The sequence below is a fragment of the Pipistrellus hanaki genome (genome assembly GCF_964339955.1).
Source record: "Pipistrellus hanaki genome assembly, chromosome: 3".
In the NCBI taxonomy this organism is placed as follows: Eukaryota; Metazoa; Chordata; class Mammalia; order Chiroptera; family Vespertilionidae; genus Pipistrellus; species Pipistrellus hanaki.
Genome location: NC_140505.1, coordinates 83,228,073 through 83,253,180, shown reverse-complemented (window position 1 = coordinate 83,253,180; position 25,108 = coordinate 83,228,073). Strand labels below are relative to the sequence as shown.

The window sequence follows — 25,108 nt, the reverse complement described above, 5'->3', positions numbered from 1 at the left end:
TAACTTGAAACCTATATAATTTTATTAACCAATATCACCCCAATAAATTCAATAAAAAAGAGGGGGGGGGGAGAGACTTACTGTGGGAAGAGAAGAAAATTCAACCTACAATTGTAAAAAAAAAAAAAAGTGCTAAGCAAACTGTGAGACCCCAACAAAGATTAGTTACTGTCATTTCATTTAATCACATAATTGCCAACACTGTCCCCCTGGACCTATGGACTCTTTTCTTTCCTTGAGGGCTCCAAGAAAGGAGCATCTACTGAAACTCCTGTCCAAGTGAGCTCTTGTCACTATCCCTGCCCATCACCTCTGGGATATCCCCCCAAATGAAGCAAGGTTTCTCCAAGCACCTTTGGTCTCTCCTTCTTGATGGTTTTTGTTTGTTTGTTTTTATCAAATCTTTCCTTTCTCTGCTCATACCAGTAGTTAAATTAAACATTTCAACCTCTCTGCTTTTCTCTAGTTGTGCTTACTTTCATTCACATGCTATTTGAGAATAGCTCCCTGCCTGTTGGCAGACAATGGGTTCCCTCTGCTTATTGAGCTACTTAGGAAGTTACTGATGCCTCTACAGAAGCTACAATTGATTTGAAACTACAATTAATGTGCAACACTGCTGCATTTTCCAGAACAGGCTGTATATATTTCATATTTGAGAGGAAAGAACTACCCACTTCCCTTGAACGAAATAGAAGTAACCTGGGAGCATACTGATAAAACCATCCGTTCTCTGTGTGCAGGACCCGAAGATTAGTACAAGTTTGCCTGTTCTGGATCTCATTGATGCCATTCAGCCAGGTTCCATTAACTATGACCTTCTGAAGACAGAGAACCTGAACGACGAAGAGAAACTCAACAATGCAAAGTACGTAAATAGACCTGAGGTCAGAGAAAGAAGGACCCAACTGGCAACTGGATATCTATGAAGTCTATTGTTTGTGCCTTTATGCAAACACTTTTCACTACTTTCATTTCGTTTTTCTTCTTGTGCTTGTTGTCTCCCGTCATCAGTATTTTAGATATTGTACAGTAGTAGTTTTATGTCTCCTGGGATTACAGAGAGCAAGACAAAAAGCAAGCGTATTCTTCCAATTGATAAGCAAGCTTATATTTTCATAAAACCAATTTTCTAATCATAATTATAGAACACTTTACATAGTTTGTATATGGCAAGCCTGAACACAAACACCCTTTTTGTGAAAATCCATGTATACAAATGGCAGGGGGTGAGGTTCAAGATAAGAGCCTTCTCCAACTTGGAAGCAACTGTGATTTGCTTTACCACATTGGGGGGTGGAGGGGGTGGTCAGCAGACAACTATATAGTCTGTGAGCCAAATGTGGCCTGTCATCTGCTTTTATAAAGTTTTATTGAAACACAGCTGTGCTTATTTATCCATATTTTTATAGCTGCTTCCCTGCTGCAATGGCAGAGTTGACTGGTTGTGGCAAAGCCCACAAAGTCTGAAATATTTACTATCTGGTCCTTTGTGGGAAGTTTGCTGACCGCTACTCCAGAGAAGCGCCTTTCTCGGAGTAGCCCCTTTCTAAGGGCTGCTATTGCAAAATACCACAAGCAAGGTGACTTCAAAGAAATTTATTCTCTCGCAGTGTAGAGGGTAAATGTCCAAGATCAAGTGTCAGCAGTGTTGGCTCCTTCCAAGGGCTGTGAGGGAGAATCTTTTCCCTAACCCTCTCCTGCCTCTGGCCTTGGCCAGCAAGCCTTGGCGTGTAGATGTATCACTCCAGTCTCTGCCCCCATCTTCACATGGCCTTATTCCTGTGTCTGTGACTTCACATGGCTGTCTTCCCTCTGTGTGTGTATTTGTGTCTCTTCCACTGTTCTTAAAAAGAAACCAAGTCGCCGAAACCAGTTTGGCTCAGTGGTAGAGTGTTGGCCTGCGGACTGAAAGGTCCCGGATTCAATTCCGGTCAAAGGCATGTACCTTGGTTGCGGGCACATTCCCAGTAGGGGGTGTGCAAGAGGCAGCTGGTCAATGTTTCTTTCTCATCGACATTTCTAGCTCTCTATCTCTCTCCCTTCCTCTCTGTAAAAAATCAATAAAATATTAAAAAAAAAAAAAAGAAAGAAACTAAGTCATATTGGATTAGGGTCCCACACTAATCCAGCATGACCTTATCTTAACTGATTGCATCTTTAAAAACCTAATTACCAAATGAGGTAGGAATCGGAAGTCCTAGGGGAGAGGGCTTTTACATACCCTTTTTGAGGAACACAATTCAATCCCAACAGTGTCCTCTCTGATCCCAATTTCGGGAAGTGGGGACCTGCATTTCTGGTATGCTGATGTTTAGCACAATATAACGAAGAGAAGATAAATAATTAAATGGCAATTACACTGCAGTGTGATAGATGGTATGGAAGGGGAATACAGGATGCTATCAAGGAGACAGAAAAGAAATGGGAGCTCTGCAGAGCAAATGACATCAATGCTGAGATGGATTAAAAGGACAAGTAAGAAGGAGCTAGACAGGGAAGGAGATAAGAAAACACTCCAAGTAAAGGGAAGAACATGTATGAAGACCCAGAATTTTTCTTTTTAAAGTCAAAAAGAGCTTGAGTCTAGATGTTCAAGATGGATATGATTAGGTTTAAGGAACTTGCTCAAAATTTTACAAGTTAGTGGTTCTGTTAAGATTCAAAGTCTGACTTCAAGGCCCAGGCTCCTAAGCACTATCCTATAAGGGCAAGATACAAAATTGCTTCTAAAATGGCGAAAAGGAATTATAAAAAATCTTCAAAATGCTATGATGGCAAGGTTATGCATGATATTTGAAGCTCTACTTTTTCTTTATATTTTATAATGGAAGATACATTTTATTTCATTAATAATTAATATAAAGGAATTGAGAGATGGACAAGAAGAATGGGGACTACCCCAACCTGGTACTCTTAATTTAATTGATCCATAAAGTAAGAATAGTTATTTTAAGGGAACAGGAGAAGTGATGGGACCTTGGGAACAATGGAGAATCTCTGGAGTAGTCATTGTAAGAAGTTACTAGATAATAAACAAAGTGAATAAAAAAAGTGACAGGTAGTAATGTAGGCCCATTTGAAAATAGATTACAGCTAATTATCTTCCTATACCTATAAATAGAGCAAAAAATGTTCTGCTGCAGCTATGATCATTTTATGTAGAAAATGAATAATATAAAACTGGCTATTCTAGTGTTATAGCAGCATAAATAAACACATGTATATGTGCATAAGAATGGGAATGGAGCAAGGAATAAAATAATTGATTTGTAAGGTCAAAATATTGAAATATAGTCTGAAAACTTTTGTAGTTGAAATATAGTCTGCTCACTTTTCCTAGCACATATTCTTCTCCAGTTTGATGACTTTTTTCTGCTGCTATATATCCAATGAAAATACTCATGATGAAAGCATCAAAAGTGGCAGGAGCTAGGAAAATATCTAAGGACAAGTAATACATTTAGTATGCTAGACAGCAAGTCTGATGGAGTCAGGAGTTTTATCAAGCCAAGATTTGCCCCTAAAAGTGAGATGATGTCAGTGACCAGCTCTAACCATACCTGCAGTGAGCTTTGTGTTATATATAGTTTGCAGTAGTGTACAGTATAGAATGATTATACCAATATCCTGAGGGTCCCCTTCATGCTTTGTTGCTCTGGCTCTTCTCATTCTCCTGGTTTTCTCCCTTTTAGGTATGCCATCTCTATGGCCCGAAAAATTGGAGCAAGAGTGTATGCCCTTCCAGAAGACCTGGTTGAAGTGAACCCCAAAATGGTCATGACAGTGTTTGCTTGCCTCATGGGGAAAGGCATGAAGAGGGTGTAAGGCCCAGTGGAGTAAGGCTGGAGATGGCAAACCTGTCTGCTCAGCACTAGATGCTCCTAGGAAGCACAGAGATGATTCAAGCCATTTCAAACTTTTCAACTTGGTGACTCATACAAGAATCCAAAAAAATGTGTATTTGTTCAATCAGGTAGCCTTTCCTGTATTTAACAAAAAGTGCTTCATTCTTTGCAAAATATCCAATTTCTTACAAATATTTTTTTTTTACCATTAAATTTATTGCTTCTTTGAAAATCTAGAGAGAAAAAAAAAAAAGGAACTATTTTCCTGGCACCATTCCTGCTTTCTGCCATTAGTCAAGTATAGAAGCTGCTGTGTTATTAATTTTAATATAATCTTTCAACCAGTTTAATATGGCTGCGTTTTTGTTTAAGGTGAGGATCAGCAGAGGGAATCATCAAACCAACCCCAAAAATGTTTCTGGAGGCCAGCATTTGGTCTGTGACAAGCCTTTCTTTCTGTCCCCCTTCTCCTTCACTCTACCTCCCTGTGACTTCGCTCTCCACCCTCTCAGAACTGTGCCTTTTCCGTGACCCACCGCTGTAGGCCATTCCTGCCTCTGGGCCATCTGGAGCATCTGACAAATCAGTCAGGCTACCGGGACCCCAGTAGTCCCCGGGAACCTGTAGAAGTAAGACGCATCATCAGAGCTTTTCCTCAGAACTAGGGTCCCATTTGTTATCAGCTTTTAGTTTTATTTTCAGCCAATAAAAAGCCCTCTGTTTTTAATCCTAGTATTTGTGCTCATACCAGAGCTAACTTTTTTTTTTTTTAATGTTTTGTTTCTAACATCTTTAATATTATGCTCTTGGTTAGATCCAAGCAGGATGTAATTGAGCAGCAAACCACCAGGGGCCAGCATGAAGCCACAAAAAAGCATCTAGCCTTTGGTGCTGCCTCTCCATGTCCTGCGCCCTGGGTGTTGGGCCTAGTTATCTGGTATGGCTAAATATCTAGTGAGCGGGAACAATCCTGCTCTGCTTTAATTTGCTCTGAGATCTCAATGACCTGATTGCTGCCAGGCCATATTATCAATGTTTACTTTTTTGGTACTGTAAAAGCTTTTTGCAACCCCCAAACTCCCAGGGGACAGTATGTGCCAATGAACAGGGACCACAGCTTACCCCCCAACACCAACACACACACACACACACACACACACACACACACACACACACACACACACACATCTACCCATACCTAGATAAGAACTGGCTAAGTTGCTTTACAAATACCTAATTTATTGGGTATTTAAAGAATTTCTAAATAAAACCAAAGGGACGCTGTGAATTTGAGCAAACCTAATAGGATATACAGTTTCATGTAAAGCTCCTGAAAGCTAAAAAACAACCGAACATTGTGAACCAGCACCAGACTTCCTCTATAGTGCTGAAAGGGTTCATCAGTGAGTACCTTCTTTAGCAGTGGTATGTCATGGAACTTAGCTATTTTACAGAGCAATTGAAATATCACCCCAAATCTGTTCCTTGGTAGTGGGCTCAGGAAGCCAATGTGTGCCTTCTGTGGCATCTGAATGCAAAGTGGTTGGTTTTATCTTACTCTGCACTTAATGCAACCTCAGATGATTCTCTTCCATCTGCCTCCAGGAAGAATGTTACTGCCTTAATTGAAAATGAAGGTAATGCCGAAACCGGTTTGGCTCAGTGGATAGAGCGTCGGCCTGCGGACTCAAGGGTCCCGGGTTCGATTCCGGTCAAGGGCATGTACCTTGGTTGCGGGCACATCCCCAGTAGGGGGTGTGCAAGAGGCAGCTGATCGATGATTCTCTCTCATCGATGTTTCTAACTCTCTATCCCTCTCTCTTCCTCTCTGTAAAAAATCAATAAAATATATTTAAAAAAAAAAAAAAAAGAAAGAAAAAAGAAAATGAAGGTAATGTTCAGAATATCTCCAAATAAAATGTTCCTTATATTGCATCTCCTTTGATGGTTTTATAGCTTATTCATTCATTCATTCAGCCAGCACTCACTAATTGCCTAATTGAGTGCCAGACACTGTGCAAAGTTTGGGAATCTCCCTATAAATGAGACAGGCATTGCAGTCTGTTGATCTGGAAAGACATTAAGTAAACTGGCAGGTGCAGTAAGTGATTAATAAAGGCAGGGTGAAACGAGCTTAGAGGAAACAGTCTAAGAAACATTTTGGTTGAAAACTGAAGAATGGATTGGAGATAGTTTGACAAAACAAAGGCTAAAATTAGAGTAGAGACACAAATTCTCAGAAACACACTGAACCCAGTCGTGAACAAAAGCCAGACTTGGATATTGATGCGACACAGATTTTAGCATAATTTGAGAAGGAATCTTTGGGATTGGTAGTGCCAGGGGTCCTCCCTAGCCTGGCTGAGCCTCACTTTGGCAGGCTGAGGGAAGGGATGTTGCTGAGGTACTCTGCTGCAGTGACTCCCTGCCAGGTGGGCTGTTATGACAGAAAAGCATCATGTAGCATGGTCACTTCCTTATCAGGAGGCACCACATACCACACAGCTTCTAGGAAGCCGGGCTTTTGTGCCTAAGCTGTGTGTCCTGGCTGCACTAGCAGCAGCTCTTTGGCGATGGCTCATTTTTTGCCAGAACATTCCTGCAGCTCTGCACTTCCCTACAAATAAAGGGGTTACAAATATTAACTGATTTTTGTATAAGATTGCACTGATAGGTTTCCTGAATGAGTTCTGAGTAGCAGAATAAGTACTCTCAAGAAAGGAAAACCAAGACTCTCTTAAAGAAGAAAAGGACAAAGGAATGCAGCAATCTCAGCATGATCATTTTTCAAATTTAAAGTTTATTGTTACATTTTAAATAGTCAGTCCAAGAGAAACCAAGATGGTGGCATAGCTAAACACCTAAACTTGCTGCCTCGCACAACAACTTCAAAACTACAACTAAAAGACAAAATAGACATCATCCAGAACCACAGGAAGGCTGGTTAAGTGGAAATTCTACAACTAGAAGGGAAGAGAAAAGTACACAGAGGAGCTGCAGAAGTAAAGTGCAGAGGTATGGAGATGTGCGTGTGCATGGAGAGGGCTGGCAACTAAGTACGCACCTGACTTTTTCAATTTGGAGGGAGACACAAGCTCCTGACTGCTCTGAACTCCAGTTCCAGGCAAGACTCTGAGGACCCAGACTCATACGGGGAGAAACTGGACTGTCTAGCAGTGGGCAAAACTCGAGGGTGGCTTACTCTCAGAGGTGCTTGCAGGGATTACTGTGGAACACTGAGACCCAGGGGCCTCTTAGGGCATGGCTGATGGGAAGCCATTGCTGTTTGCTCCACCCTGAGACTCTGCCCCATCCAAGCTGTATGCAGAGGCTTTTGCATATGAATGGCCTATTCCTTAGAAATATAAACTTACCTAACAAAGTGTAGCTGAGTCAGAGAGACCCAGGACATCCAAAAGAAGGCCAAAGACCGCAGAGCAGCTTATATTGCCTCACAGCTGGGCCTCATGTGGACACCTCCAAAACCCAAACAAAAAAGAGGAATCTGCAGATCTCTCTGTTGCTCCTGCTGGGTGGCCTCAGGCAGAGGCTAAACTAGCACCTCCTTAAAGATCCAAGAGCCAGTGTACCCAGGGGTCAGAGTAGGACTTTCCAGATTACAACTCAGATCCATAAGGGATACACTCAGGGGGCACACTCAGTGAGCACCAAAGCCCCACTGAAGCAAGTCTTGCCTCATAAGGGTGTCTCCATCACAGAAGTTCTCCTATCATAGACACAGCTGATTCTCACAGCCAATTGGCCTGGAGATCAAGTCCCCCTATTGATACCAACAACAATCAAGGCTTAACTAAAACAAGCCTGTGCACACAGTCCACAAAGGGGTGCACCAAGAGTGTCCACCTTAAGTAACTTGGGAGGCTGAGCCACTGGGCCCTATAGGATACCTAGTACACAAAGCTACTCTATCAACTCAGAGAAGCAGCCAAAATGCAAAGACAAAGAAACATATCACAAATGAAAGAAATGGAGGAAAGCAAATGACTGGAAATAGAGTTCAAAACCACAGTTATAAGGTTTTTAAAGAATTTCCTAGAAAAGACTGATAAATTTAATGAGACCCTACAGGATATGAAAAAGGACCAACTAGAAATTAAACATACACTGACTGAAATAAAAATATTATACAGAGATCCAACAGCAGACTAGAGGATAGTAAGAATCAAGTCAAAGATTTGAAATACAAAGAATCAAAAACACTCCTCTAGAAAAGCAAAAAGAAAAAAAGAATCCAAAAATATGAAGATAATGTAAGGAGCCTCTGGGACAACTTCAAGCATACCAACATCCAAATTATGGGGGTGCCAGAAGTGAGAGAGCAAGATACTGAAAACCTATTTGAAGAAATTATCATAGAAAACTTCCCCACCTGGTGAAAGAAATAGACTTACAAGTCCAGGAAGCACAGAGAACCCAAAATAAAGTAATCCAAAGAGGACTACACCAAAACACATCATAATTAAAATGCCAAGAGCAAAAGACAAAGAGAGAATATTAAAAGCAGCAAGAGAAAAACAGTTAATTACCTACAAGGGAACACCCATACAATTGTCAGCTGATTTCTCAAGAGAAACTATGTAGGCTAGATGGGAATGGCAAAAAATATTGAAAGTGATAAATAGCAAGAACCTACAACCAATATTATTCTACTCAGCAAAGCTATCATTCAAAATGGAAGGTCAGATAAAGAGCTTCACAGATAAGAAAAAGCAAAAGGAGTTAATCACCGCCAAACCAGTATTATATGAGATGCTGAAAGGTAGTCTATAAGAAAAGGAAGAAGAAAAAGGTAAAGATAAAATTTATGAACAACAAATACATATCTATCAACAAGTGAATCTAAAAATAAAGTGAATAAAAAATATGAACAGAATAATCTGGTGAATATAATAGAATTAGGGACATAGAAAGGGAGTGGACTGATAATTATCTGGGGGAAATGGGTGGGGGTGCAGGAAGAGACTGGACAAAAATTATACACTTATGGATGATGACAGTGGGAGGGTGGGGGGGTGTTAGGGCATGGGGTAGGGTGTGAGCCAGGTGAAGAGGAACTATGGGGGAAGGGGAGAAAAGAGGAACAACTGTAATAATCTGAACAATAAAGGTTTTTTAAAAAAAAATAAAATAAATAATAATAAATAGTCAGTCCAAGTATGTCATCAAAAATTAAATTTGTACCAAAGGTCTACAATGGAAAGTAGGCCACCTTCCCACCCACATGTCTAGTGGTATGCTTTGAAGCCAATTTTGTGATCCTGTTATTAAACTATTATTTGCTTGAAATTTCCCATGATGGAGGTAGTTACACCACAGATATAATCTAACTCTATAAATAGGTGTTGTTGTTATTGTTTTAATTTCCAGAGAGTTAGTTTATCAACCCACCAGTATCTCTGTCCTAGTCCTCCAGTTTCCCTCCCAGTCAACTACTGTTACCACTTTTTTTGTATCCTCCTAGAAATATTCTCTGCACATTATTCATACATGCACACCTTTTTACATTGCAAACTATATTACAAACTTATTACACATTATTCTGCATCTCACTTTTTTCACTTATTGTTTGTTGGAGACTGCCGTATTGGTACATGTCAATCTGCCTCAGTCTTTTCAACAGATGCTTAGTAGTCTTAGTGGCTCCTAAAGAGATATTTAAGCTTTGCCTAAGTGCATAATAGTTTAAATAGCTTTCCTTAGTGCATAAGGACACAATAATATAATATTATACCCACTTCTTGTGCACACAATGTTAATTTTAAGTTGACAGGTACTTATCAAGGTTCTACTCTAGTAAAGGTATTGAACATTGGACAGCAAACATAGAAACATAGATTCTCCTCTTAAATTTCCTCAAACTATTTGACAAAGAACCATGAATTGACATGGCCCCTCAAGCTGATTCCAACTTCTCCACTTTATGTCTAAGGAGGCATGTTAATCCGGCAAGGAGATAATGTGCACATGTGCATACATACACACAAAACATAATAAAAAAAAAAAACACAATGTGATAAAGGCTATAATCAAATTGTAAATAAAGTTTGGGAGCTCGTGGAAAATTAGCTCTGAATGAAAAATTTGCAGGAGTTCTAACCTTTGGTCACATAGATTACTAGTAAATGCTGGCAGTGATCTCTTAGTGAACTTGGCATTGTTTTGCCCAGCACATCCCTGCCAAACTCATGATCCAGAGACCAGAGTAGATGCTCAGAACAAGTTAGCAGCCCAGACTGATTCTCTTGCAAAATCTAGTCACTGATGGTTTCCTAATAAAATTCCAGTAATTAAACTCTCAGCTGCCAAAGACTGCTCTTTACTCAGTGTTCTTTCCCTTCATTTCTGACAGTTCACCAATTGAGTCTGTGCATGGGTGACAGGAAAAATAATGTGTAAATATTTTCTCATGTCTAAAGTCTACATGTATTTAATAACACACCATATGTGAAGCATAAAAACATAGTCTAGTAAATATTTTACTATCTCACCATTAACTCAGAAAAATGGCAGTAACATTTATTTTATCTGGTTTGCCAAAATTGAGAAGCTCCATCTATGCAAGTATGTTGGTTAATATAGAGCTATCATGCATCAAGACAATTAGAATGAGAAAATGGGGTACCAGAGGCCCAGGCAGAGCTGAGGAATTTGAAAGAAAAGAAGTGCCCACTCATCCCTCCTATAAGCTATGGGCATTATCCCCACTGTTCTTTCACTACCTGCATCAAAACTACTGGCTTTTACTTCCACAATCTCTGGACAAATTTCACTATGAGTCTGTTTAAATCATCCTGACCAGGACCGGGATACTCCTGCAGAACCAGCCCAAAGAGGACATACAGGTGGTCAATAGACATATGTAAAAAATGTTCAATGTCACTAAGTATCCAAGAGATGCAAATCAAAATGACAATGAGGTATCACCTCATACCTACCAGAATAGCTACCATCAATAAATCAATAAACAACAACTGCTGGTGAGGATGTAGAGAAAAGGGAACCCTAGTACACTGCTGTTGGGAATAAATAGTTACAGACACTGGAAAACAGTATGGAGTCTCTTCAAATTTTTAAATTGAATTGCCTTTTGACCCTGCCATTCCACTTTCAGGAATAGATCCTAAGAAAACTGAAACACCAATCAGAAAGAATATATGCACCCCTATGTTTATAGCAACATTATTTACAATAACTAAGACCTGGGAACAGCCCATGTGCTCATCAGTGTATAAAAATGCTATGGCACATTCACACAATGGCAAACTATGCTGCTGTTAAAAGGAAGGATCTCTTACTCTTTGAGACAGTATGGAGGGACCTGGAGAATATTGTGCTACATGAAATAAACCAGGCAGAGAAAGACAAATATCTCAGGATCTCACTTATGTGTGAAATCTAATGAAAAAAAAATGACAAAATAAGTCTAGAGGCATGTGACAGACAGATATCAGAGGGGAGGGTGGTGGGGAAGACAGAAGAGATCAACCAAAGAACTTATATGCATACTAGAGGCCCAACGCACAAAATTTGTGCACTGGGAGGGGAGGGGTCCTCCTCATCCCAGCCTGACCCTCTCCAATCTGGGACCCCTTGGGGGGTGTCCAACTACTCATCTGGGGCCTAAAATGGCAATCGGACATCCCTCTCACAATCCTGGACCTCTGGCTCCTAATCACTCACCTGCCTGCCTGCCTGGTCACCCCTCACTCTCTCCCCTGCCAGCCTGGTTGCCCCACGCAGCCTGATGTTAAGTCCTTTGGTAGTCCCTCACTAACCCCCCTGCCAGCCTGGTTGTAGACAGCCATCTTGTGAGGTCATGAGGGTCAATTTGAATATTACCTCTTTATTATATAGGATATGTATAACCCATGGACACAAACAATAGTGCATCAAAGCTCTATGGTGGAGCCAGGGCTGGGTGGAGGGAGGTTCGGGGGTAAAAGGAGACATATGTAATACTATCAACAATGAAAAATGAACTTTTAAAAACAGAGGATTAGAATGCACATACTTAATTCTGAAGCTATGTGTAACCTAACTTGAAAGTTGATGATTCAGTAGTCATTGCTGGACTTGGCTATCCCATGAGTCCACTGTTACAGTCCCAAATGTTTACATTTCCTTGCTCTAAGGGTGTTGCTCAGGCCAGAAGCACCTTGAGGCTGATTTGTAATGCAATCTCAGCCCCCACCCCAGTCCTACTAAATCAGAACCTGCATTTCAATAAGATCCCCAATTAATTTTAATGCACATTGAAGTTTGAAAAACACTGTCCTAAAAGAATAGGAGTTGTCTTAAAAGATGTTCAGTTGATAGTTACATTAATTAGCTGTAAATTAAATTGCACTTTCTCAATTACACTAAATTTAAGAGATTAAATAACTTTACCCTGTTTTCCCATCCACAATGTTTGTTTGAAATAGAATGGCTCTCCTTCCATTTGGGTGCACCCAGGCTTGCCCTTTGCTGTCTCCCTCCCCCTTCCTGGTAGCATCCATTCCCAGGAAGTGCTTCATCTTCCTGGTCCTGCTGGGTACAATTAAGATGTTTCTTAGCACAACTTTCTCTTGCTGGATACCTAGGAAAGCCACTTTAATGCATCTGACCTGATGTCTTATTATTTTTTAAGTCTTCCTTCCTATTCTTCCACTACCTACATCAAAACTAGTGGCTTTTACTCCCACAGTCTCTGGAGCAATCTCTCTATGACTTCCAGTGACAACTAAGAAACTTAGTAAACCAAATTGTTCCAGAGTTTGGAGTTTATGGCCCTCTAGTATCTACTCTTTTCTGCCCCAACACATGCACTTTGCAATGATTTTCTGGGAGTGCAGCTTGATCATTGTTATCTTTGCCAAATTCCTAATGGCAAAGACAGAAAGAGGATAGTGTTTTCCAACTGGACAACTCTAATATTCAAAGGTCCAGAGGATGGAAGAATTTTTTTATATTTGAGGAACTGAAACACTAGTATGACTGATGGGGAGTGAGAAGTGTCATATGAGAAACAGGTGAACTAGTGAAAGGTTTGAGTGATTCTAAGATGTTAGGGTGCTTAGGAATCACTGGGAAACTTGTTAAAATACAAAATTTCCGGATTCCCTTTTGAGAATGTCTATAGGTCTGGTGTGCTCAAGAATTTCCACAAACACCTTAAGCAATTCTGTGACTCACAGACCACCCTTAGAGAACCACTGGTCCTGACCAGCTGTTCTAGATACTGGCTGCACATTGGAATCATCTCAGGAGCTTTAAAAAATGATGATGCCTATACTCCTCCCTCTTGATTCTGTTATAATTGATCTGATGTTCCACCAGGGCAGCTGGATATTAAGGATCCCCAAATGACTCTAATATGCAGTCAAATTTGAGAACAGTGGCCTAAGGCCTGGAGTGCTCTTCAAGGAGCAGGGCTGGGCGGAGCATCTTTAAAAGTGAAGAGACTAATAAAAGGGAGTGGTGATTTACAAAAGGGAAATGAAGGGATGGAAGTTTCCGAAGACAAACCTTGCTTTCTTCACAATATAATTATCTAGTCAACACACATTTGCCTGCCTGGGTGCCAAGTAATCCACTTCATGCCCCAAGTCTCAGGCTCCATCTTAGAAGCAAAAGCAAGGGAATCAGAACCTGGGACAGGGGCTTCAAATTCCCCTCCTCAGTGGCTTCTCAGATATCATCATCTTTCTCATAGAGGAAAACATGAGAGGGCCAGATATGCCAGACCTTTGTGCAAATTACAACACTGCTTCACTCTTCATGAATAACCATGAGAGATTATGTTTGGAAGGGAAAACATGTGTAATTATGTGTCTTCGGAGCCTCTCAAGATTATGCAGCTTTAATGGCTGAATGGTTGTTGTTGTTTTTTTAACTAAACCACATACATGTTATTTTCCAAACTTGAATGTCAAGAGCAAAACTCTGGCTATTTAAATAATAACAACAATGCCAATGCAAAACAACAAAATGAGAAATCAGAATTATGGACATTTTATTATTTTTAGCTACTAAATGAGTCTCTTTTGTTATTGGTGTAGATTTATTCAGAGTCCTTGGATTTGCTGCACAAGACTTTGCAGAAGACTGGAAGCTAACAGATGCTAGCATGAGCAGGAACATGATTAAAGAAGTAGCTTCCACTTCAGTCTTTAATTTCTTCAGATGACTTCATGTTGGCACCTCAGTCCTTTGCGTAGCCTTCAGTTTTCTTCTACCACTTTGCTGTCTTCTGGGCAACTCTCAGTCCTTTTGGGTGAAGGGACACAGGAGCTTCTCTGAGTCCATTGTGATGACGGACTTAACACTCTGGTGCCCGAATTGGCTGCATTGCTCCTTCTTTCCTTTCATTTTGAACCCAGGGTTCGACCCCACAACATTTCGGGCCTGGCTGCTCCGGGCCTGGCTGCTGCTGCTCTGGGCCTGGCTGCTCCGGGCCTGGCTGCTGAATGGTTTTTAAAGGAAAACTTGTAAATTGAGCTGCACCTAAACTCATAATAAAATGCCAGTCAATGAATTGCGTCTGTCCGTGCCTATCTAACAATAAGCCTGCACTGCATGTCCAAGTCAGGCCAGCCGAGATGGCAATGGCATTGGCCCTTATCCTTGAGCCCCTCCATTTAAGAGGAAGGCAAAGCAGAGAACTCCTCAGAGGGGAGGTTATCTTTTCAGGCAGTCTTATGAAAGGCTCTTGAAGAAACACTTGCCATATTGTTTTTGCCACCTAACACTCCAAGTTGGCTAGAGAACAAATGTACAAATTATTTGAGTTCCAGGTGGCATAATTCAATCAGATACATCTCCAGGCTTCTGGGACACTGATCCATCATCTATCTCTCTGGGAGCAGCAGAGAAAGAGGTCCAGCTGTCTCCACAGGCATCGTGAGCTGGATAAGGCTCCAGGCACAGAATATGTCGCCCATAAGCTCCCTCCCAGGATTATCTTTTTAATGTACTGGTAAATGGGACCCTGAGCACCTGTTTTGTCACTTTCAAATGTTATCTCACTGAATTCTCACAACAGCCCTCAGAGGTAGTTTTTAATACATTTTGAGTTCATTCTTGTATATGTTATAATAAGGTGGTCTAGTTTCTTTGTTTTGCATCTATCTATACAGTATTCCCAACACCAATTATTGAAGAGACTGTCTTTATCCCATTCTTGCTTCCTTTATTATAGACTAGTGGCCCAGGGCACAAAATTCATGCACAGGAGGTGGGGTATCCCTCAGCCCAGCCTGTACCCTCTCCAATGTGGGACCCCTCGAGGATGTCCGACTGCCGGTTTACAGGGATCAGACCTAAACCAGTAGTCAGACATCCCTCTCACAATCCAAGACTGCTGGCTCCTAAACGCTCTCCTGGCTGCCTGACTGATCGTCCCCTAACCACTCTGCCTGACGACCTGCTCATCCCCAACTGCCCCCCTGCTGGTCTGCTCACCCCAAACCCCCCACCACCAGCCTGATCACCTACAACTGCCCTTCCCTCTTGGCCTCTAACCACCTCTAAATCAGCCCCACCACCATGGCTTTGTCCAAAAGAACGTCCAGAAGATGTCCTGGTAGGTTTCCCAGTCTAATTAGCATATTACCCTTTTATTAGTATAGATAGAGGCCTAGTGCATGGGTGGGGGCCAGCTGGTTTTCCCTGAAAGTGAACAACTTGGATGAATAAGATCTCAGGGAGTGGTCCGGAAGAGGCAAGTGGTATTCACCAGACTAATGCAGATGCAGATTTTTGTCATGTGGAAGGAGAGCTCAATACAGGTGGTATCACCTGTGAGGTTTGCGGAAGGAGGGACAATGGCAGCTGGCCCTCCAAACTTGCCCTGAATCCATACAACCCAGTTTCTCCCTGTATCCTGCATATCTCTGGCACTCTACCCTCCTCCCTAACCCAAAAGCCATTGTTCCTTTGCCAGAGCCCAGTGCAAGTGCCTGTGAGCAAGTAAATCTGCCCACAGGCTATTTAAAAGAACACCTGTGTTTCCAGCCACCTTCCTTCTCACTCGGATGGATGGAATCTCCACAGATTTTCATAGCCAGATGTTGTGAGGGTTCCTTTTGATGCCCAGGTGCTCTGAGTTGAGGAGCCTGTGTGAGGCTGGACCCCTTCCTCCTGAGGGGAGACCTGTGCAGATGATATATCACTCCTGATTCTCAACCACCACAAGTGGGTGCAGGGACAGCCCATATTGCCTCTCCATCCCTCCTACCAGTTTCAACATGGCTTTTTATTTATATCTTTAAGTTATAGTACTTCTGTCCAGCTATTCTTCAGATCATGTTATAATTCTATAAATTGTTCTAGAATCTACATAAATAACAGCCTAAGCGACTAGAATAGGGGTGTCTAACTCAATCAGGCCAAAATCTAAAATCCAGCCTAAATTGTGGGCCGAATGGTTTACTGAACAGTCATAAACTGACAATGTCATAAACTGACAGCGGAGTGCAGTGATGACAGCGCGGTGCGGGCCACATTGCAAGGCCTGGCGGGCTGGATTTGGCCCGCGGGCCTTGTGTTTGACACATGTGGAGAAGATCTGCCGGTTGCTGTGACATGCCCTGACCACAAGGGGGCAGATGCTTAATGCAGGAGCTGCCCCCTGGTGGTTAGTGCACGCCCACAGCTGACCTCCCACAGCCAGCCAACCTCCCATGATCCTTCCTCCTGACCGGCTATCCCAGTGCAGGACTGGGTGAGACAACCCGATTGGTCCTGATCACTGACCAGGCCAAGGGACCCCACCCATGCATGAATTTCATGCACCAGGCCTCTAGTTCAGTCATAATTTTGATGTGGTCATGGAAGGAAGTAAGCACAGCACTTATCTATTCCACCATCTTTACCAGAACTCTCAGGCCCACTCTTTCTTGGTAAATTTAAAATATAAGAGTGTGATTAAAAGAAAGAAAGCAAGTAGCCCAAATAGTCAGTTATTGAAATCAACCAAGATTTCTAGAACAAGGGAGACTCAGTAGGTGGCCTAGGTCTTTACATAATTCTGTATCTGGTGAGATATATTTGCCTATTTGAGATAGTCATCTTTGAAGTGGATTCTTTGGTAATCAAGTTTTAAGTAAAGTATTTGCATTATGAAAAAGGGGGGAAAGTTCAGGGATTGTACTACATGTACCTTAATTTAGATAATGACTGTTAGATAAGATGGTCTTCCCTAAATAAACATGATTCAAAGCAATCTGATTTAGTAGCTGCTCCAAAGAGCTTCCCACAATGTAGTATCAGTATCCTCTTAGGGCTGAGCCCATCATTTCATATGAACACCAAAAATTTTTCTGAATAAAGTTTCTGTAATCCTCCATATAATCTCTCTTCATTTTTTTATTAGCCACAAATTTGAGAAACTCACCTTCTATGCCTTATCTAAGTTAAAAATGTTGAAAAGGCAGAGGCAAGGGAAGACCTTTTTAGTACTCCATTGGAGACCTCCTTCTGCCTGGCTTATGATCCATTAGTCAGTACTCTAAGGCTATGGCTCTCCAATAAGCCCAACATGTTCCTATGTTTCTGCTACATTACTTCCCATTTATTCTTGGCCTCATCTTCCCTGAGAAGTTAAATATTTTCTAGATAGTCTCAACTAAGAACAACAACTCTCATTATACTTCCTTTTTGAGAGTAGAAATGCAAGCTAAATTGGTTGATTACAGAAATGGGAGGAAACAGCATTATAGTTTAACCAGTGTGTAAAGAAGGCTCTTATGTAACCAGTTATCAGTGCCCTTTTCTTCAGAGAAATTTGTTTTTCTGCAAAGAACTGTCGGGATGAAGTTTTATAGCTTTGGAGTCCTGGTAGCCACTCTCCTCTTTTGTGAACAGCATGTCTTCGCATTTCAAAGGTAACCTAATGGAATCCTAAAGGGTGATTGGCCATTTTTCCACTTGCATTCCCCATAGAATGTAGTAAGTGCACTGGAATGGGGAGCAATTGTTAAAGTTTGAAGGTCAGCTCTTTCTGAAATTTTCCATGTCACCATCACAGATATTAAATTTCAAGAAAAGGATCTCACTAGATCTAGGGCCTTTTTTCTTATCTGCTTCCAGTTTTATTATCAGGAGAACTCTGGATTATATGTATATTCAGTGTCTATGGAGATTAAAGAAAAATAAACTTTTATAAAAAGTAATTATTTACACCCTAACACATGTAAAATATATTAACTATATAAAATTTATTTTCTTCTTGTATGTGAAACATAGAAGGGAGAACAAAGCCAAAGTATCAAATAGGTGGTTAGGTTGTGCACAAGTATTCAAGCATGGAATATAAAAGGAAAAATAGCTGCGTCATAAGAACAGTTACATGTACAGATCTAATTCTTTATTTTGCTTAGTAGAGTGATTTCTTTAGGGTTTTCTACTATAAATCACTTAGAAGAACACAAATGAACACATGCTCTGGCATATATAATATGAGGTGAAAGTAGTTTGTAGTTCATGGCTATGTGTAACATTGTAATTTATTCATTAGCTAATATTCAGGGTTCTTTATTGATAATGTTTACTTTGGAATTATTTTTTCTTTGTTTTGCTTCTATGATTCTTTTCTTCTCCAATTTCTCCTGGGACAGATTTCTCTCCCCATGTTAGTAATTGGCAAAGAGAGAAGGGACAGAGAAAATTATACCAGAAAAAAATGTTCTGCATTATGAAAAGCTTTTAAGATAATAGAGGTTTACTGGTAAGCCTGAAGCTATGTTTTTTATCCTTTTTTGTTCAATGTGATTGTCAATTGTCAAGCGCAAATCTCACCACCAAATAATTGCTGTTATTGAAGTTACACAGGAGTCAAATTACTGGGGGGGGGGGGGGGGGGGGGGAAATCAGTGATTTATGTCTCCATGTTTGATCAATAACTCAGATGACTATGATTTCTAAAGTCCTTCCCAGTTCTAATATCCCATAAATTGGTGATTGGCTTTAATTAAGGGTAAGGGAGAGGGAAGGAGGAAAACTGATACAACATATCCAAGCTGGTATTGTAGACAGTGAAACTATCACTGACAGAGAGGGGAAGAGGAAGTGCGTGGTTATTTAGCACCGGGTTGTCCCATTCATCGCTCTAGGCACTTAGAAGTGTGACCTCTTTAGGTGCCTGGAATCCTACACTTTAGGAATCTCTGTTGACATTTTACCAAGGAGAAAACTGAGCCTCAGGAAGTAAAATATAATTTGCCACAAATCAAACAGTAAGTGTAGAGTTTGTATTCAAACCCACTTTAGTCTCATTTCCATTCTATTCATTGCACACCATTGCCTCTAAAAAATCTAGAAAATATAAATAGAACCAATTTGAAGGGATATCAGATTTGCAAGTTTATGGAAAAGACAGTCAGTCTGGAATGCAGGGTAGAGAGAAGCCAGAACTGCAGGTCCCGTCAGCTGGTCCTCACCTATAGCAGATCTAAAAGTGGCCTCAGTGCCAGCCCAGCACAAGCACTGTCACCACAAACAAAGAAAATGGACAGAAATGAAGAAATAAATGAGAAAACACCTTCATGCCTGGCTTTTCTTACTATTTTTTGCTTCAACATATACTTTGAAGTCTGGCTGAGACCTGTGTTAAGGAGAGAAATGAGACAATGACTATATTTTAACCAAATAATATCAAAAATATTTAATACTTTGTGTCTATGGTGATGGTCTCTATGTTGTGTGAGCAGAAGCATATCTGATTTCCCAGTCCCGTATCTCCACTAGAAAAAAATTAACTCTTCTTTCTGGGAGAAAAAAAATTTTTTTTTGAACCAAATAATTCTGCATGCTGTTTTTTCAGGAATGGCCAATTACTGAAGCTAAAAGAGAAATCTAATTTCATTCATGGTGACTGATGAATTATCTCTGAGGGCAAGGATATAATTTCTTCTTGGAATAGCTAATGATGTGGCTTTTTCTAAAGTGGTTCTTTGTTATTGTTTTTCTTGTCCTATTCATTTTCCTAATAATGTTTTGTATTCAGGCAATCCCTTAGTGGCAGGTTTATAGTTGTATTGAGATAAATCTCATCAGTGAAATGCCCTGAAATGAAGACAAAAAAGGTTTTAAAGGCATAAATACCATATGCCTAGGAGAAAGGCAACAACAACAAAGAAGTCTCCATATTCACTCGCTTTCAAAGGTCAAACACAATAAAGAGTATATCTAAAATACTGACAAGTACCGGTACAATCTTCCAGACCGAGTCAAGAATAATCAGAGAATCTGATAGACAGATTACAACTAGTGAAATTGAAGCAGTAATCAGAAAAGTCCCAACAAACAAAAGTCCTGGACCAGATGGCTCCACAAGTAAATTTTACTAAACATTCAAAGAAGAACTAGCACCTATCCTTCCCAGTTACTCAATCAGGGCAGCACACATGGCATCTACTATATAATCACATCTTGTGCTACTCAAAACAATCTGCTTCATAAAATACATTTTTGTATTCTGGTTGGTCTCTTTTCCTGAAAGAAACAGTGGAATTAACTACAGTCCCTACAGCTATAGCAAGTCTTGAGAGACTTATTCATCATTCCCCTTTTCTACCATCTATTCTGTCATTGTCAGTACCTATCCTGGGCTAGGTGGCCTGCCTGGTGAGATAACACAAGCCTACAGCTTTCAAGGGTTTGAGGCACCAATCACCATGCCCTTTTGGTCCATGGCTGCTGCATTTGTCAACATATAAAGAAATTAGACAAGGGAATATCACAGAATGTCTAAGTTTATTATCTGATAGCCAATTATATTCTTGCCTGCCACCTTCACTGTGTGAACACAACCCTCGATATCCTCCTGATGACCAAGGTCAATTGCCCCTTCCAGCAAGGTAACTCCTCTCCTTTCTGATCATCTCTTGGCACATTGAGACAGAAATATTGTATAGCAGCAAGAACTCTATATGTCTTGTGGAAAGATTTTTCCTCTGGATACCAGGACTTTTAAACTTACAGAACCCATATTTGTAAATTGAAAGTAAAATTTCTCTACATGGGTCAACTCGGAATGATGGTAAATCCATCTTGATTCCTGGAACCATGTATTCTATCTAGTGGAGACACAGAATTATATGTTATTTATTTAAAGTATATACTGTATCCTAGAGGATGTTACCCCTTTCCAAGCTAGCACCTCAGCTGATTCTTCAATAACCTATTCTAAATGCTGTATCAAGCTAGTAGTTTCTGAGTGGTGTGGTATGTGATATGCACAGTGGGTCCCATGGAAATGTGCACAATATTTTTAAAAGTGGATCTCTTGACCTGATAAAATATTATGTGGGATGCTGTGTCCATGGATCATACACTGTGTAAGCCCTTATATGGTGATGCTGACTGAGGCTTTGAAGGCAGAAGAGGCAAACCTAGACCCATAATGAAAGGCAAGTGATGTAGTCACTTTGTCACCATGTGGTTGCCTGGTCTCCTCGAAGAATGATGCAGATTGAAGGTTCACTTTGACATCTTCTTAGATCAAATCTCCTTCTGTCTCCCTTTTCCACTTTTAAGGGTCTTTGTGAAACCATTGATAATCCAACATAATCTTGCCATTTTAAAATCCTTACCTTAGTCACATTTGCAAAGTCACTTTTGTCATGTAAGGTAACAAATTCAATTATTCTGGGGAATAGGGCATGAACATTAGACTACCTACCACAGTAAATATGACAAAGCCCAGCTCATGGTGGGTGAGACTGGCCCCATAACCACTTGTTGTCCCATGGTTAGGCATTCTGTCTATATTATGGCCCAATAGCTTCCAGGAATTATTTTTTAATTAAATATATGATTCTCCACAGTAGATATTATCACCTTGCTCTAGGTCAGTGGTCGGCAAACTCATTAGTCAACAGAGCCAAATATCAACAGTAAAATGATTGAAATTTCTTTTGAGAGCCAATTTTTTTTAACTTAAACTTCTTCTAATGCCACATCTTCAAAATAGACTCTCCCAGGCTGCGGTATTTTGTGGAAGAGCCACACTCAAGGGGCCAAAGAGCCACATGTGGCTCATGAGCTGCAATTTGCCGACCACTGCTCTAAGTGCCTATATTGTGAGTCTTCTATTGGGAGATACCAAAACCTTCAAGTGGCATATTTTCCCACCACAAATGCCCATATGGTATGAGGAATCTTGCACTACAGTCTGAACCTTTCTGTTCTGGGCCTCTCACAAAATGGTAATTTTTTTTGTCATCCAATATATGTTTTGAAGCAGTATTTCCAAGTGAGCTATATTCAAAATCCAAGAGACCTACCAAGTGCTCCCTTCTTTAGCATAGGAGGTTGAGATGCAATTAATCATCTGTTATTTTTTTAATTTATATTATTACAGGTATCCCCTATCCCCATCTTTGTCCCCATTCATCCTCCCCTACCCCACATTAGGTTTTCCCCATGCTCTTGTCTGTGTTCATGGATTATGTATATATGGATATAAGTTATTCAATTAATCTCTTACCATCCCATCTACCACCCTTCCCTCTGAGATCTGTCAGTCTGTCCCATGTATACATGCCGCTGGACCTAGTATTTTGTTCATCAGTTTATATTGTTGATTTAGATTCCACATGTAAGTGAGGTCATGAGGATACTTGTCTTTCTCTGACTGGATTATTTCACTTAGTATAATCCTCTCCAGGTCCTTTCATGCTGTCTCAAAGAGTAAGATATCCTTTTTACAGCCACATAGTATTCCATTGCATAAATGTACCATAACTCTTTTCCACTTATCTACTGATGGACATTAGGCTGTTTCCAGATCTTAGCTATTGTAAATAATGCTGCTATAAGTATAGAGGTGCATATACTCTTTCTGGTTTGTATTTTGGGATTCTTAGTATATATTCCCAGAAGTGGGATCACTGGATCAAATAGCAGTTACATTTTTTTTTCTTTCAGGAAACTCCATATTGTTTTCCATAGTAGCTGCACAGTCTGAATTCCCACCAGCAATGCACTAGAGTTCCCTTTTCTCCACATCCTCAATAGCAGTTGTTTGTTGATTTATTGAAGATAGCCTTCTGGTCGGTGTGAGGTGATACCTCATTGTCATTTTAATTTGCACCTCTCTGATTAGTGGCATTGAGCATTTTTACATGTATATCATCTGTATTTCATCTTTGAAGAAGAGTCTATTCATTATTTTGAAAGAGATTTCCCATCTATCCCAGACCACTAGACCCTATAATGTTTCTAGTGTGGCAGACCCTGAATCTCTATGGTATTTTTTGCCCACTCTTTAAAATACGTGTGTGTTACTAAGACCTCCAATGCACTTGCCACTTCTTGCTCATCTGATCTGATCCATGATTCACATGATGACACTGATATAGTACACTGATATAAACATAAAGGCTAGTTCTCTTTGACTGTATTATTACATCTAGTGGGAAAGTTAATCTAAGTTTGAAGCAAGACTGTAAATATATATTGGTGTCTGTCCCAGTGTGAACTGTTCTGATGCTTTTTTTTTTCTGAAAGGGATATCCAGTTCAACAGCTAAATACTATACACCTGAGGCCCTGCTCAGCAAAGATACCACATTGAGTACAGTCACTACAACTGATATTCCTACTTAATTGAGTTTTATTATTCATTGTCATCCCCTAGAATCCATTTGGTTTTTGTGGGATCCAAATTGGTGAATTGAAAGTGAATTTGATGGGAACCACCATCACTATATCTTTAGGTCTTTAAGAGTGGTACTTATACCTGCCATTTCCTCCAGATGCATTTTTTAAAAATAATTTTGCTATCTTGGCTGTGAAGGGGTGGGAGTGGGGTTGTGCTGAGGTTCTTGTTCTGGCATTAAGAAGAGTTCAGCAATCTGGAAAAAGGCTGTGTGCAACTTAAGTAAGAATCCAGAGATGAAAGATAATTTTGAAAGACATTGGAGATCAGAGGAGCCTAGCTAAAGAAGCTAAGTTCTTCTTGTCTCAGGACTCCTTGCTTTTTATTAACACAAATTGTCCTAAGGCAAGGTGGAGAAATACACTTCAAAGGGTAGGGTTTCATCTACACTGGCAGTGTTTCCCAAACTCCTCTCATGATGAGAATCACCTGGTGGAGTTGTTAAAATACAGATTCCTGAATCCCAGCTAAGAAGTGCTAAACTAGAATTTTTGGGAACATATAGGTAAAATTGCATACCTAACTTAGTGCTCTGTATATAACATCTGTCTTAGAGCACTAGTTAAGTATACAATTTTACCTATATGTTCCCAAAAATTCTAGTTTAGCACTTCTTAGCTGGGATTCAGGAATCTGTGTTTTAACAACTCCACCAGGTGATTCTCATCATGAGAGGAGTTTGGGAAACACTGCACTACAGGATCCATTGTCAGATTGGGGAATAGCCTACAGCTGTTCAGGTGTTTGACAGTAGGAGGCAATAACATGTAGATTAAGATGCCCTGAGCTGCAAACAATCAATTTAACACATACTTTTCAGGTTTGGGGAAATGCCTTCAACCATTCCCAACAGGTGATATCATATGTGACTCAGCCCTTGTTGAAGTCCCCAAGTTCCATCAATCTTTTGATGAAATTCCTACAATTATGACATGCTGGAATTGGCTTCTGGCAGGGGTGGGAGAAAACAGTTTCACCTTTAGGCTTTTCTAACTATGATAGCTCTACTTTATAGGCAAGAAACCAATAAGGGTTTTTTCCAACTACCAAGTATGACCATTTCAAGTACACATTTAGAGACCAGAGAAATGATAATGAGGGGAACCCATGGACCCAGTGATTCTACTATCAGCTGGATTTAGACTATGACTCCAAGTCTCCATGTTTCAGTGTCAGCTTGGACTCTTGAGTCCAAAAGACCGCAAAATGCTTGAGTAATCATTTTTTCCCAATGAGCATTTCCATGAGTAAATTGCCATACGTCCCTTTGGGGAAATACTGAGGAATTCATGATCATATATCCTTTCCATGATGTTGCAGGATCTTTACTGGTGGAGACCTGACTCCTCCTTCAGGCAACAGATTCTGGATCAGCTCTGAAAACTGAGCAATGGATAGGAATAGCTATGCTTAGCTTCCTCATTATCCATTCTTTTTTTTTTTTAATATATTTTTATTGATTTTTTTTTACAGAGAGGAAGGGAGAGAGAGAGCTAGAAACATCGATGAGAGAGAAACATCGGCCAGCTGCCTCTTGCACACCCCCTACCGGGGATGTGCCCGCAACCAATGTACATGCCCTTGACCGGAATCGAACC

General features: G+C 40.5%; 2 protein-coding genes across 3 annotated transcripts in view; both read left to right on the top strand.

Moving 5' to 3' along the window:
* LCP1 (lymphocyte cytosolic protein 1) overlaps nucleotides 1-5,043 on the top strand; it is a 62,189-nt gene extending 57,146 nt beyond the window's left edge. The window contains exons 15-16 of the mRNA XM_084879389.1: nucleotides 744-868; nucleotides 3,696-5,043. Of these exons, the coding sequence (XP_084735515.1) occupies nucleotides 744-868; nucleotides 3,696-3,828 (258 nt within the window). The 3' untranslated portion in view covers nucleotides 3,829-5,043. The remainder of the gene's footprint in view (nucleotides 1-743; nucleotides 869-3,695) is intronic.
* Nucleotides 5,044-17,623: 12,580 nt separating this feature from the next.
* CPB2 (carboxypeptidase B2) overlaps nucleotides 17,624-25,108 on the top strand; it is a 48,101-nt gene continuing 40,616 nt past the window's right edge. The window contains exon 1 of one of the 2 annotated variants that reach the window (XM_084879428.1): nucleotides 17,624-17,734. In XM_084879428.1, the coding sequence (XP_084735554.1) occupies nucleotides 17,661-17,734 (74 nt within the window). In that variant the 5' untranslated portion in view covers nucleotides 17,624-17,660. Of the gene's footprint in view, nucleotides 17,799-25,108 lie in introns of both variants that reach the window. The other variant, XM_084879429.1, reaches the window with a different exon arrangement.